The 15,447-nt window shown below is 40.5% G+C and overlaps 1 protein-coding gene across 6 annotated transcripts in view; it reads left to right on the top strand.

The window, feature by feature from the left end:
- The window catches only part of TBC1D19 (TBC1 domain family member 19), a 113,641-nt gene that overhangs the window by 12,762 nt on the left and 85,432 nt on the right, over positions 1–15,447 (top strand). For 3 of the 6 annotated variants that reach the window (XM_037044742.1, XM_037044735.1, XM_037044728.1), the window contains exons 2-4: positions 5,096–5,168; positions 6,124–6,169; positions 9,125–9,200. In XM_037044742.1, the coding sequence (XP_036900637.1) occupies positions 5,096–5,168; positions 6,124–6,169; positions 9,125–9,200 (195 nt within the window). Of the gene's footprint in view, positions 1–5,095; positions 5,173–6,123; positions 6,170–6,201; positions 6,229–9,124; positions 9,201–15,447 lie in introns of those variants that run through there. The other 3 variants (XM_037044745.1, XM_037044755.1, XM_037044748.1) reach the window with 3 other exon arrangements.

Here is a 15,447-nt window from a genome sequence, read left to right as displayed (position 1 = left end):
GTGGGACCAGTGAGCCGGTAATGCATGGTGTCCTAGGAACGCCATAGTTTTAGTGGTTCCGACTATCAGAAGCTTTTTGTCTGATTTTTTGATATATCATAAATAATTTTAGTGATTTGTTTTCAGAATAAAAACTTTCAACCACTGTCTTTTGATTTCCCACAATACTTCAACTGTGGGGCGTGCCTAGACTGCCAGGGCGGCTCCTAAACATGCAGACACTTATCTCTGGGAATCAGGATTTTTCTTTATATTGAGCAATCAAAACAAAATACAAAAAATGTGTATTGAGGCTACATAAGAATAAAGCTGTGCCTTTTTAATGTTAATCATACCCTACGTGATGGAAAAAGACTTGCTGTTCTCATTGTCTAGAAACGCCACTCTCCGTGTGTTTTACACGCTGGGCTTCCTGGGAGTCTCAGGTTCTGCTTGAAAATGGCAATGAGCTGCTGAATCGGTTTGGGAGCTGCCGTGTGTCCTCCTGCCACTGTCTTGTCTTTATTTTCTAGTTTCTCAAGATTTTTATGATCAGTTGAGGTGATTAGTTCATGTGGTTTGCCTTTGATATAAGAAAGTATATTGAGCCCTTACTGGCGTGGCTCACTTTGTTGGGTGTCGTGCTGCAAAGCGAATGTCACCAGTTCAATTCCAGGTTGGGGCACAAGCTTGGGTTGTGGGTTTGGTCCCTGGGTGGGGTGCTCAAGAGGCAACTGATCATTGTTTCTCTCCCTTTCCTTCTCCCTCCCTGCCCCTCTCTCTAAAAATAAAGAAATAAAATCTTTTTTAAAAATTTAAAAAGTGTATCTAGGAGGCATAGCAGCTTGGAAGTATTGAAAATGTTTAGAAGTAATAACCAATTTCTCTCTTGAAGTTCTTTAAATTGTGCTACCTCTGAGTCATCTCCAAATACAGGATTAGTAAAAGAAAACCTGCTTCCTTTTGCCATGGTGCCTTTGAATAATAAACAGCATTTTGCAGTTTTTAAAATCCTAGAAATAATAGCGTAGAAAACAGTCTCTTTAGTTAAAGGTAATTTTTGTAGAGTCTTTGTTTATTTGGGAGGAAATCTGCTAAAAAGGATATACTATGGTTTGGTCAATATAATTTTGTCAAGCAGCAATTAAGGCCAAGAAGTGAAGAAGACGCAGTCTTTGCCTTTGAAGGTAACAGTCAGAAGGACAAATGGGCAAGTTGAACAGGACAGTACAACCTGGTAAGTGCTACAGAGGAGCAGAGTGCACTGTCTTTGCGGGTGATAGGAAGCGGGTGGGGAAAGCGGTGACGTTTGAAGGATGACTTGGAAACTAGCAGGAGCTTGCGGAGGTGGCGAGGGAGCATTCACATCTGAGGAAACAACAGGAACAAAAGCCTGGGCCCTTCAACATACTTGATAAGTTGGGGAATCAGGGAATAGAGTTCACCGTGACTAAAGAGTAGGGTGTGTGGGGCGGAGTTGGGCAGACAAGCGAAGATGAGTCGAGGCACAGGAAGTGGTGACACTGGGCGCATAGGTGCGCAAGACGGCACCAGGCAGACCCTGGGCAGGAACATGATGGCTGGCAGACCCAGTAAGGTGGCGATTGAGAAGCGGGCACCGTGCGCAAGGTGGCTGGCTGACTGGGCAGCGGTCCCACATTGCCCCACATTCGCATGCAGTAACTGGGGAGTGAGACAGATGGAGCAACCCGGGGTCCTAGTGCCGGGAAATACAGCCTCAAAACACTGGTTGAAAACACTCCTTGTGGTTGAGGTGCAGGGAGAGGCTCCCACCCTCACAGGAAAGTTCATTGGAGAAACCCACAGGGTCCTAGAACACACACAAGCCCACCCACACGGGAATCAGCACCAGAAGGGCCCAGTTTGTTTGGGGGAAGTGGCAGAAGGGACTGAGGTGCAACAGAGAGTGGAGCAAGACCCCATTTTTCCCCTCATGAACCCCGCCCCCACATATAGCGTCACAACCCAGCAACTTGGGTTGCCCTGCCTTGGTGGACACCTAAGGCTCTGCTCCTCATACATAACAGGCTCGAACAGACCAAAATATTATGGCTCAAGCAGAAAAACAGCTCAAAGCCCCAGAGCCAATACTTCTAAGCAACAAAAAGATAGCCAACCTATCAGATGCACAGTTCAAAACACTGGTGATCAGGATGCTCACAGAACTAGTTGATTTTAGTCACAAACTAGATGAACAAATGAAGGCTACACTAAGTGAAATGAACGGAAATGTACAGGGAACCAATAGTGATGGGAAGAAAACTGGGACTCAAATCAGTGGAGTGGATTAGAAGGAAGAAAGAAACATTTAAGCAGAGTAGAATGAAAAAACAAGAATTAAAAAAATGAGGAGAGACTTAGGAACCTCCAGGACATTTTTAAATGTTCTAACATCTGAATTATAGGGGTACCAGAAGGGGAAGAGAAAGAGCAGCAAGTGGAAAACGTATTTGAACAAATAATAAAGGAGAACTTCCCCAGTCTGGCAAAGGCAATAGACTTCCAGGAAGTCCAGGAAGCTCAGAGAGTCCCAAAGAAGTTGGACCCAAGAAGGAACACACCAAGGCACATCATAATTACATTAGCCAACATAAAAATGAAGGAGAGAATCTTAGAAGCAGCAAGAGATAAGGAGACAGTCACCTACAAATGAGTTCCCATCAGACTGTCAGCAGATTTCTCAAAAGAGACCTTACAGGCAAGAAGGGGCTGGAAAGAAGTATTCCAAGTCATGAAAGACAAGGACCTACATCCAAGATTACTCTATCCAGCAAAGCTTTCATTTAGAATGGAAGGGCAGATAAAGTGTTTCTCAGATAAGATCAAGTTGAAGGAGTTCATCATCACCAAGCCCTTATTTTATGAAATATTAAAGGGACTTATCTAAGAAAAAGAAGATAAAAAACATGTATACTAAAATGATAGCAAACTCACAATTACTAACAACCACACCTAAAATAAACACAAACTAAGAAAACAACTAGAACAGGAACAGAATTACAGAAATGGAGATCACATGGAGGGTTAGCAACTGGGGAGTTGGGGGTGGGTATAGAGAATAAGTAGCATAGGTGGTAGGTAGAAAATAGACAGGGGGAGGGCCAGAGTAGTGTGGGAAATGTAAAAGCTAACGAACTTAAGACTCATGGACATGAACTAAAGGAGGGGAATGTGAGAGGGAGAGAGTGCAGGGTGGAGGGGAATGAAGGGGGGAAATGGGACAACTGTAATGGCATAATCAATAAAATATATTTTAAAAAGTAAAATTTTAAAAAATCTGCAGGTTTCCTCTCTTTTCTTTTTCCTTATAATTTATCCACTGAAGAATGGGGTAGTTTGACCTTTATAATTTCCACACCCTAGGTTTTTCGGATGGCACACTCACAGTGAAGTTAGCATGTTCCGCTGTCCTTTGTGGAACTCGCAAGCTGACAGCAGACTCAGTGTACCCGCAGACCAGCTGCATATCGGCAGCCAGTGTTCCTTTATCAAGAGGGGAATAACGCCTGCTTGTCTTTTGCAATGCCAATAGCTGTTTGTGCTTAATGCCTAGAATTAGTAATTCGTTAGAGGTTGCAAAATAGTGATATTCTAATTATAGCATATCTGTTTTAGTTACTAGCTAGAATACTTTAATAAAAAGATATTTCTTCTTTTCTACCCCGTGGTACAGTTTCCATAGGAAAGGTAAGATAAATGACTTATTTACCAGTTTTTAGGGTGATAAGCTGGTTTCCTGTCATCCTCCATTTTTGTTACTTTGTATTTCTCCTCGATGTGGCCTGGTCTGGAAAGGGCACCTGGTTGGTCAGTTCCAAGGATTCGTAGTTGCTGGACTGCTCTGGCCTCTGCAGACTGCGGCTGCTGCCCTGGATTAGGCAGAAGCCCTCTCGGTTTCAGCCCTGTTCTAAAATTGGCTTTTCCTGTGTTCTGGTGAACACTTGTTGGCTGTTTGGAGTTCTTCTGTTTTGTATATATCAGATACCTCGCTGCTTGGCTTTGCCTCTGCTTCCCTTCACAGATGCCAATACCATCCACTGTAGGCCTGTGCCTGTGGGGTTGTCCCCAACTGCTTGTATTTTAGGTTTGTGGGGAATAGCTTATCAGCAAGTGTTAGACATGTTTTCTTGTGATTTTGGTCTTGCTCTCTAGCTGCTTGGCCTGTTTTTATGTGGAAATTAGGGAGATTTAAAAAAAAAAAGCAGCTGACTGCTACTAATGCCGTTTCCCCAAAAATGGGTTGGGTGCTGGAAGAGTTATAGTGGAACGGAGAACACTGACATTTATGGCTCAGGGGGTCTGGTGGGTGGCAGTTGCAGGGTGAGGGTTAAAACATAGGAGAGAAGGAGCAACGTAGTCGGTGGGACATAAGACCGATGTTTTTATTTCGTAGGTTTGAAAGGCTTATGAGGTAGGCGTCTGGAATTTGATAGGGAGAGTAAGTGATGAAAGATCACCTGAAAGTAACTGAAGCCATTATAAATGGGAGAATTACTATTTTTGGTAAGAATGACAGCATGAAAATCAGTAGAATAAAAAGCTTGCACTTGAAGGTGAAAGAGGCACTAATAGGCATTTGTGAAATACTAGTTTTATGCATTTTCTGTAAATACGCATAACACATGCAGGTTCGTACTGGGCAGCCATCCAAAGAGGAGGATGCTGTTCCAAAACTCATTTCATGGGTGCAACTGGCTTTTGGTCATTGGGTGTAGATGCTGTATATATGTTGGGTATAATATTAAAAGAATGAGCTTATGAAATCCCAATAATTTTTCTGCTAGAAAACTAGATGTTAAATAAGCATAAAGATGAAAACTCTTGATGATGTTTAATATTCATAAGCTACAAGTTTTTGAATTTTGCCTGTAGTGTACTGTGTACTATCACAGGTCCTCTGTTTCGGAGTAGGTGAAAAAGTCTTCTCTCTTATGAGCTTGTTCAGTTAATCCTAAGGTGCTCTGACCTCAAAGGGGAGTTTTTAGATAGTTTTTAAATATGTACATTGGGACACTCCTTCTAAAATTTTGATTAGCATTCAATATCAACCCTAATGAATTACTTTTGACCTCTGTCTTTTTCTTTCTAAAATTAGGCCAGTCTTCAGAGACCTGAGATTAAACTTGAATCATTAAAAGAAGATATTAAGAGATTCTTTAAAACATCAGGTTTGTAAGTTGCTTTTTTCCCTCTAATTCTTTAAGGCAAAAATAAGGAAATAGTTTTATCTGAAGGGAGTATTTTATCTCCAGCCATCTAATTCCTCATCCAAAATTGTGAACCAGTGGCTGGATAGGTTTCTATTTGGTAAGAATTAGGACTTACAGACATTTCAATAAAATACTGTAAAAATTTAGGGGCATTGGGGGAATGGCTGCTTTACATTAATTAGTTTTAAGTACTATTTACCTTCCAGATCAAAATTCATCTTGAATATATGAAGAAATATCTCTGATTACTAAGCAACTTGTCTTTTACTTTTTTTGTGCCTTTTTCTTTTTATATTTCTTTTCCCTACTCTTTCTACCCTTTCATGAACAAAAGAAAATCTTACTTTTTTTTTAGAGCCAAGAGAGATTCCCTTTCTAACCTTTGCACGTGGAAACTGAGATGTTAAGTGATTTACTTACCCAGAAAAGTTCAAGTACTTAGCAGCCAACATAACCGCTGTGACTAGTGGTACCTTGTAATCCACTGCTGTCATTCAGGAGTTTGCAGTGAACCGATTACCCGAGATCTGTGTTTGCCAAGTCCCCACTGTTTCCTTCCCTGCTCTTGGAACGGCCCTCATAGCCCTAGTGCAGGACGATAGCTAAAGATTTCGGCGTTCGTTGAGCTACTTAACGATAGAAGGAGCAACTTTTCCTCCCATCTTGAGAAAATGGTGCAATAGTTCTACTTAACAAATATCACGTTGACAGCTTGGCCCCTCAGCCTCTGTCAGGGAATGTGATGAATGCATAGGAACCAGATCCTTAGTAACACTTTACACAGCAATTGGCGGTTGATAAAGTTCTTTCACAAATGAATATAATGTTACAGTTTTAGTGAGATACATTTAATTGTAATGTATATCTATTTTTGAAACTAATATGTATCTATGTTGTATTTTTTTAAAAACAGGTTGGGAAAAGAAACTTCAGAATGCTGTTTATAGTGAACTGAGTGTGTGAGTTTTTCCTACCCCTGTTGAAATACTGTTTGTTATCTTTAGCTATTATTTACTTTGTAAGTACTGAATACAGTATTGCTGTATATACTCATAATATTTCTCATTAGTATTTATATGGCATTTAATATTAGTTAATACTTTTAAAAATTATAGTTTTACCTGAGAAATAATAATAAATAGAGTTTTTATAGTACCAAGAATTTTATGTTAAAAATTTATTTATTCAGTGTAATTAGGGAATAAGATAATTCTTGTAAGTTATTATTTCAGAAAACTGAAGTTTACCAACATTCTTTTTATTGTTGCCATTCCCCTTTTGGATATTTCTGTTTGTGAATAATTATTCTAAGCATAATGTAACTTCCTTAATGGTATCGATATTATTAAGATCATTGAACAACAGCAGTTAACTTTTTTGTTTGTGTGGACTTGCCCCAGCATGCGTTGAAGTGTGTGGCACTATTTGTCATGTCGATCTAGAGTGTTGGCCCTTGTAGCTGTGGACTCTGTCGTGTGCCCACCCTGCACTCAGCGCTGGGAATCCAAGGTAGAACAAGAGCAGTGCGCTAGGCAGAAGGGAAGGGTGGGCTCAGAGGCTCAGAGACTCAGAGGTGGGGATGCGGCACCCTGGAGGGACAGAAGGTGAGTGGCTGGATGGTGCCGGGCAGAAGGGTGAGGTGAAGGATGATGTTGGATACATAGGCAGGAATGTGCTTCATTCTGAGGCTGTGTAGACTGGGTCCTAATAGGATTTGGATGTCAGTTTGGAATTTGAAGCAGTGTAGTGCCATGGTCATATTTGCATTTCATTCATTCAGCCACATACTGGTTATCTGGTTTGCGGCAGGCATTGCGCTGGGCACTGGCATTGCAATCACGAGTGAAGAAGGAAGACGTTGCTCTTGACTGACAGGCAGATTGGCACGCAGGCTGAAAGTAGTGTGCAAGCTGGGGACCTTGGCCGAGTGTCTGACAGATGAGTGCAGACAAGAGATGCTGGTTGTGTAAAACGGTGTCAGTGGGGAGGAAACCCTGAGCGGTGTTCTAGGGGATTTAGGGACAGGACAGGGAAGGAGTCGAGCCGGGTGCGCAGTTTCTGGTGCTTTCTTCCTGTCTGACAGCCCTCACTCCATGTGTAGTGCGCTCAAGTTTCCATCCGAAGTTTCTGCTTTATTAGTTTAGAAACGATTACTGTGCATATGGAAGGACTTTAGAGTGATACGTAACTCTAAACCACATGTCCCTTTGCAAATGATACACTGAGCAGTATGAAACATGCAGTTTTTAAAACTGTCTTGCTCATAAGAAACACTGAGGTATTTAGAGATTTTCATTTATTTCATTTGAGAAAGGTGATTTATTTAGGTACATGGAATGTAGATTTCAATGGGAAGAGCAATTAAGCTAGAAATAAAAAGTGAAACTGTCTTTAAAATTGGGTAGGACAGGTTGCTTCTTTCTACTCCAGACATGTTTGTTATGGACATTCGAGCCTTTAACACGTAGGTTCTGGGGCAGGGGCAAGTAGTGTGGTATGTCGTTAATTAACGCTTCACATGCTGGTGTCCCGCTTCGAAGGAGGAGTTTCTTGAGGATTCAGTGTGTGCTTCTTGAGTATTGGAACATGGTTGCTTTGCTGAAGGTACAGGTCCTATGACTGACTTCAATAGGAGTTCTGTGTTTTTCTGTGAGAGAGATTGGAACCTCTAAGTAAATGTTGAACTATCATGCTTTTCTATCACCTTATTTGTGATTTCCTGTCACTCTGTGCCTCGCTCCTTATATTTCAACCATTCTGGCTTTCTCTGATTTTTAAACATTGCAGATGTTTACACCTCAGGATCTTATGCTTGCTTTCTCTTTGCCAGGGATGTTCTCCCCAGATCTCTGTGTGGTGGGCTTCTTCCTCTCACTCGGCTTACTCGGGTTTCACCTTCCCTAGACGCATTCCCTGCCTTTCCAAGTCACTCCTGTCTCACCACCCTGCTCTCAGGCTCTCAGGGCACTTAACTGCCGTCTGATGTGATTCCATGTTTGTATAATTACTGTCTTTCTTTACTAGAATGTCATCTTTGAAAATAGGGGATATTGTCTTAATCGATACCACTTACTTAGTACCTAGAATGGCCCCCAAATTTGTTGAATAAATAAATGTTTTCTTTAAATAAGGTTTTTTAAATTATATTTATTTATCTTTAGAGGAGAAGGGAAGGAGAGAGGGAGAGAAATGTCAATGTATGGTTGCCTCTTATGCGTCCACTGCCGGGAACCGGAACCGGGAACTGGCCTGCAACCCAGGCATGTGCCCTGACTGGGAATCGAACCGCGATTGTGTGGTTCGCAGGCCCATGCTCAATCCACTGAGCTACACCAGCCAGGGCTAAATGTTTTCTTAATAAAAACAATACATTTTGAATATAAAATGTAAAATTACTTAGAAAATAAAGAATTCATAAGACATTAAAAATTTTAAATTTTATTAAATTTGTGAATGTATTATATATTAAAACATGGCTATTTCAATGGATATTTATATTATTGTTTCAACTGTGTGAAATATATATTCATATGGAAAAGGAAATTGTGGGAAATGAAAATGGTTGCTATGTTGATAAGTTAGTGAATTTTTTCAACCTTGTAAAATTTCTCTAAATGTTATATTTCTGTATGAAAATTAAGTTATGATAATTTCATGAGCATTTACAGAGCCAAATAATTTTTAAATTAATTGTGAAAGCAGATTGTTCTGCAGTTTAACAATGAACTTGCTCATCTAAAACTGCAGTGCTAGTGGGATAAAAATCACAGTTGTGTTGGGCTGCTGCACCCAGTGTGACTGCATGTGACTGTTGACAAGTGTTCTGTTCAGCATTTCACTGTAACGTGTGCTACAGAGAATTAGTTCATCACCAAGGTGACACACAGTGTTTAGCTGCCCCTTTTTGTCCCCAGGTTCCCTTTGCCTCGTCACCCCGCAGCACCTCCCGAGCATCTTAAAGAACCTTTGGCGTACATGAGGAGAGCGCAGGTTGGCTACTGTTCATTTCTAATTTTATTTCTTCATTCCAAGTCACATAATGCAGAACAAAAGGTCCTTATTAATGTCAGGAGTATGTATTATTTATTATATATATGAAAAACTGGGTAAGAACTTATAAAGTGATATGATTAGTATTTATATACTTTTTACTTTCAGTAACCAAGGATCACACTTATTTAAAGTAATCCTGAGAACACTGAGTAGAAAAAAAAATGCTATGTACCACACTGGCCTGAAGTTTAAAATGTGATGGAAATGTTACGCAGCCATTGTTCTCATGCTCTGTGATACTACAGGAATGAAATGGGAGGAAACCGACACACTCTTTCCTTGAAGTTCTGGCTTTGAGGCCAGTGTTGCTGATGGCGTGTGTGAAATATATTTGTTCTCACAGCAGCTGTTACGTGCTAACTGTTTTGTTGCAGAAATCAAATGAAATGAAATGGGCTGAAAATAACTAAAAATAACTTGAAGAGGATAAAACATAAAAACATAAACAGAAAAACTGTACAAAGCTCTTAAAAAAGAAAATAACCCCTGTCCCTAACTCAGAACCATCCTTCGCCTTGGCTCAGCCAAGTCCACCTGCCGGCCAGGTGACGCTGTGGACTCTGTGACTGCCACTGCCATGGTGTGTAGTGGTCGTGATTGAGCCGATCTTCTTTCCCCGTGATTGTCTCAGACATTATTATGGAAAATCTCAAACGCTCACTGAAGACCTACCAGCCAGCTTTGGTGGTCATCGGGGTGGTTCCGCTGCCCCTAAGAAATGTTTTGCTGCTTGGCATTACCACAGCCCCCAGCAGCAGACGTTCGGTGGATTTTTATTTTTTCCAAGCTTTGTTTTCATTTAAAAACCCTCAAAATTAGATTATGAAAGGAAGCAGTATAAAAAACATGGAGATATTTGAGGAAGTATATACTATATTTTTATCTCTAGGCTGTACCTTTAAGGCTAGCTAGCAATCAGACAGTATTTATTTACTATTGATGTGTCATAAAGCATATTCATTAAATGATACATGTGTGAAAGAATTGCTTTATCTTTTGTTGTATAGATGTAAACTCAAACAATAAAAATAGAAAGGTTAGGTCTAAATATCTTTTGGTGAAATTTGAAAATTTCCAAAAGGTGTGGAGAAAGTGTTAGTTGTAGTGTATTAGGTATAGGAAACAAAACACAAAATTTGGCTTCCCACTGTGCCTGGCAAAGGGAGATAGGTGAATGGTAGGTCCACTCTTACGGCCTGCTGCTAGCTGCTGAGGATGCACGGGACTGGTAAGTGTACGCGTTGTGGGTATGGATGGTGCGTCTCTCCCTTCTCTCCAGACTAACCCACCAAATGAGGGGCCTGCACGCTGCAGCCCGGGGCCCAGTGTGCCCTGTTACCTGTTTTTATATGGCTGCAAGCTAGGCATATTTTTCAACATTTTCAGCTGATTGAAAAATCAAAAGAAGAATAATATCTTGTGACCCATGAAAATCATATGAATAAATAAAATGTTTCATTGAAAATAGCCTTGCTCACTTATTTGCATGTTGTTTCTGTGTGCTTTTGCACCACAGTGCTGGAGTTACGTACTTGCAATAAAGACGTGATGACCTTCAAAGTCTAAAACATTCACTGTTTGCCCTGTTACAGAAAGTTTGCCAATCCCTGCACGGAATAATTCATTTTTTTAAGAGCAGAGACTTACGTTTTTTATCCTCAGCATCTAGCACAATGCTCGCTCCAGACAACACTGTCAACAGATGTTTGTTGAAATAATCAACTCTTTAACCACAGTCACACTAAATACCCCCCACTGTCAGTTCAGTGTCTGCCTGTCATCCTGTATTTGGTCTCCAGTCATCTGGTTCTTCAGCTGTTTTACTGGGCAGCTCTCTCATCTTTGCATCAAAGCTGCCTAGTCTGGGTTGCAAAATTACCATTTCATCGTGTTCTCCCCTGCACCACATGATCTCTTGCCCCTTTAGACTTTCGTTCTGTCGCCATTTAAGGCTGCCTCTACTGTCTATTTCTCTCTCCTAAACTGTTGAATACTTAGGAGGAAAACCATGTAAGTTTTATGTTTACCATTAATTTTTACTAAATCCATTTATTTGTCTCCCCATGGACTCATTTTACTGCCTGTCCTTTTATGATTCATTATCTATTACTTGGTTTACTGTTAGGTTTTCCCAAAGTTTCTCCATGTTGGTGTAGCCTGAAATTCACCCTCTGCCCCCACTCATTGCCACTCATTAGGGGTATTTAGGTCATGTCATGTGAGTTTCCATAGCTTCCCTCTTCGTTGCTGCGTCTGTTTTTGGCTCCACTCTGTGATCATCTATCTACGTGCATTTCCTCTGTAGATCAGGTCAGCATGCCTAAAACTGAGTTTACGGTGTCATTCCTAAAATGAGTATCTCTTCCTGACTTTCCTATTCTGTCGATTGGTTTCCATCATTATTATAGGGATTTAGACATGAAATATCTTTTATCTGAGTTTTCCATATCCAAATAGTCACTAAGTTCTATAAACTATAAACAATTCCTTCCCATATTCATTTTTTCACTTATATGTGGAAGTCTTTTTTCCTTTGTGCATTATTTCCTTTCAATTGTGATTGGCTAGACATGCAAGCACAATTTTTAAAATTATATTTTATTGGTTGTGCTATTACAGTTGTCTCATTTTTTCCCCTTTATCCCCCTCCACCTTGCACCTCCTCCCCTACCCACATTCCCCCTACACCACTTCACTTATTAGTTCATGCCAATGGGTTGTACAATGGGTTGTTCTTTGGCTTCTCCATGTCTTATGCTATTCTTCACCTCCCCCTATTTTGTACCTGCCATTTGTGCTTCTTATTCCCTGTACCTTTCCCCTGCATCATCCTCCTTCCTCCTCCTAGCTGATAACCCTCCATTGATCTCCATTTCTGTGATTCTGTTCCTGTTTTAGTTGTTTGCTTAGTTTATTTTTGTCTTTTAGGTTTGGTTGTTGATAGCTATGAGTTTGTTATTTTACTGTTCATAGTTTTGATCTTTTTCTTAGATAAGTTCCTTTAATATTTCATATAATAAGGGCTTGGTGATGATGAACTCCTTTAACTTGATCTTATTTGGGTAGCATTTTACCTGCCCTTCCATTATAAATGATACCTTTGCTGGTTAGCAAAGCTACAACCTTGGATGTAGGTCCTTGCCTTTCATGACTTGGAATACTTCTTTCCAGCCCCTTCTTGCCTTCAAGGTTTCTTTTGAGAAACCAGCCAATAGTCTTATGGGAACTCCTATGTAGGTATCTCTCTCCTTTTGCTGCTTTCAAGATTCTCTCCTTATAATGTAATTATGATGTGTCTTGGTGTGTTTCCCCTTGGGTCCAGTTTCTTTGGGACTCTCTGAGCTTTCTGGAGTTCCTGGAAGTCTATTTCCTTCACCAGATTGGGAAAGCTTTCCTTCATTATTTTTTCAAATAAATTTTTAATTTCTTGCTGTTCCTCTTCTCCTTCAGGCACCCTTATGATTCAGCTGTTGGAACATTTAAAGTTGTCTCAGAGGTTCCTGTGCCTCTCCTCATTTTTTTCAATTCTTGTTTCGTCATTCTGTTATAGTTGAATGTTTATTTCTTTCTTTTGTTCCAAATTGTTGATTTGAGTCCCAGATTCCTTCCCTTCACTGTTGGTTCCCTGTATATTTTTCTTTATTTCACTTTGTATAGCCTTCACTTTTTTCTCTATTTTGCATCCATACTCAATTATTTCTGTGAGCATCCTGATTACTAGTGTTTTGAACTGTGTATCTGATAGGTTGGCTATCTCTTCGTTGTGTACTTCCTTTTGTGGAGTTTTGATCTGTTTTTTTCATTTGAGCCATATTTCTTTGTCTCAGAACACCTGGANTGAGTCCCAGATTCCTTCCCTTCACTGTTGGTTCCCTGTATATTTTTCTTTATTTCACTTTGTATAGCCTTCACTTTTTTCTCTATTTTGCATCCATACTCAATTATTTCTGTGAGCATCCTGATTACTAGTGTTTTGAACTGTGTATCTGATAGGTTGGCTATCTCTTGGTTGTGTACTTCCTTTTGTGGAGTTTTGATCTGTTTTTTTTTTCATTTGAGCCATATTTCTTTGTCTCAGAACACCTGGAACGTAGTAAGGGGTGTAGCCTTGGGTATTCACTAGGGTGGGGCAACCACATTGCTGAGTTGTGACGCTGTGGGAGAGGGGTCCAAGAGGGAACAATGTCACTTGCTCAGCTCTCTCTCTGCTTTCAGTGACTTCTCCCACTACCCACAAGCAAATAGGGCCCTTCTGGTGCTGATTCCTGGGTGGGTGGGTTTATGTACATTCTAGGACCCTTTGGGTCTCTCCAGTGAACTCTCCTGTGAGGCTGGGAGTCACTCCTGCTGCTGTAACCCCCACAGATTTTTACAGTTAGAGGTTTTGATGCTTTATTTTCCCACACTGAAACCCTGGGTTGTGTGGTCTGTCTCACTCCCCAGTTGTTCCTTCCGGCTTATCGGTGGGTGAATATGGGACTGCCCCAGTCCTCCAGCCACTGCCTTGCTGCATCCTCCCCACCCTGGCTCCCCATGTCTGCCCCTCCTACTGCTCTGGATGTATGTTTCTTCTTTAACTCTTTGGTTGTCAGACTTCCATACAGTTCGATTTTCTGGCAGTTCTGTTTTTTTTTGTTTGTTTTGTTTTATTTTTAAATTTGTTGTTGTCCTACTTTTGGTTGTATGAGGAAGCAAAGCTATTTACCTACCTCTCCATCTTGGCTGGAAGCCCTATATATGGGCTTTCCCATATTCTTAAAGCCTTCTGTTGGTTTTCATAATGAAGGTCATAGTGGTCACTGTGACCATGATGATGATAATGATGACTATCTCTTACTGAGTGCTTACTTTGTTTTAGACACTAATTAGCATCCTTGCCTTATTTTTATGCCTCATTACTTTTAATGAGTCTCCTTCCCTATCGCCTTCTGTAATCTCAATATAATTAACTTTACCTTCAAGCATATTAACCTTCATAATGCACCTCACTGCCTTCTAAGAAGCTTTTAGTGATTCTCAGTAGTCTAACAAACGAAGTTGCTACTCTAAAACCCAGCATTTAAGGGTTTTTACTATTCGTCCCCAGCTTCCCTTTCCACCTTACCGGGCTCTGCTGTCTTACAGCTGTCCTGTGTGCCCATCCGAGTGAGTCATTTGGCCTTCACTCTTGCGTCTTGGACACTTTTCTTTCTTATTTTCTTATCATGGGAAGCCCTTTCTGCAGGATTTGCTTTATGAAAATCATGTTTATTTTGTAAGGATCAGCTCCAGTGACATTTGTTCTCTGGTATTATTACTCCATTGAAAAGTATCTCTCCCTCTCTAAACTCTTGTAGCACACAGTCATTTTACAGCCCTTATTGCAAGTTGCGTTTTCTTATAGGGATTTCTGTACATATCTTTCTGAAACTTACTATGTCTTTTGAAAGCACTAAGAATTTAAAAATATTTCTGTATACCCGTTACATCTAGTATAGTAGGAGCTTGGTAAGTTTATGTTGAAAAACCAGTAAAGGTATTTGGTATCCCTTCTACCAACGATTACAATAGTCAATAGATATCTACCAACTATCTACAATAGTCAATAGATATCTACCTTCTACCAACGATTACAATAGTCAATAGATATCTTAGAAGATATCTACCGAATGCCTACTAGGAGAAGACACTACTGTGTGCTATGGAGATTCAGAAGTAACTTAGAGTCTGCCTTGAGGTTACTTCATGGTTTAATGATTGAAGGAAGACGTGGGCACAGGTAGTTGTAATGCAAGGCAGGGAGAGCTGTGTGCTATAGGGGAGGTGGCTAGGAAGTTTCGTGGGGAAGGAGTTGGGGGCAGGTGGTTACCGATCAGGTGGTTCTTTAGAATCAAAGAGAACTTAAAAAATTTCAGTAGTGTTTTCTTCCCCATTTACTTGGTAAAATATATAGGCAGAAAATATTTTGGAACTGTACTCTGGAAAATTTTGATTCGTTTTTTTCCTATTTAAGTTTTAGGAGTCATTTTAACTTTGCTTAGTTGTAGCTTGTGTCTTCAGAGCTGGAGTGCAGATCAGCTCTCAGCAGTTTTTGGCAAAGCGGACTGGTGTTTAATTTTCCGGGCCTTCTTACATTGCCTCAGCATTTCCCTGAGTACTTTCTGCTGAATACCAGCCCTGAGAGGTGCCTTACAACAAATGGTCC

The sequence above is a fragment of the Sturnira hondurensis genome, unplaced genomic scaffold (genome assembly GCF_014824575.4).
Source record: "Sturnira hondurensis isolate 20B ecotype Veracruz unplaced genomic scaffold, ASM1482457v3 Scaffold0000780, whole genome shotgun sequence".
Taxonomy (NCBI): Eukaryota; Metazoa; Chordata; class Mammalia; order Chiroptera; family Phyllostomidae; genus Sturnira; species Sturnira hondurensis.
This window is presented reverse-complemented; position numbering and strand designations above follow the sequence as displayed.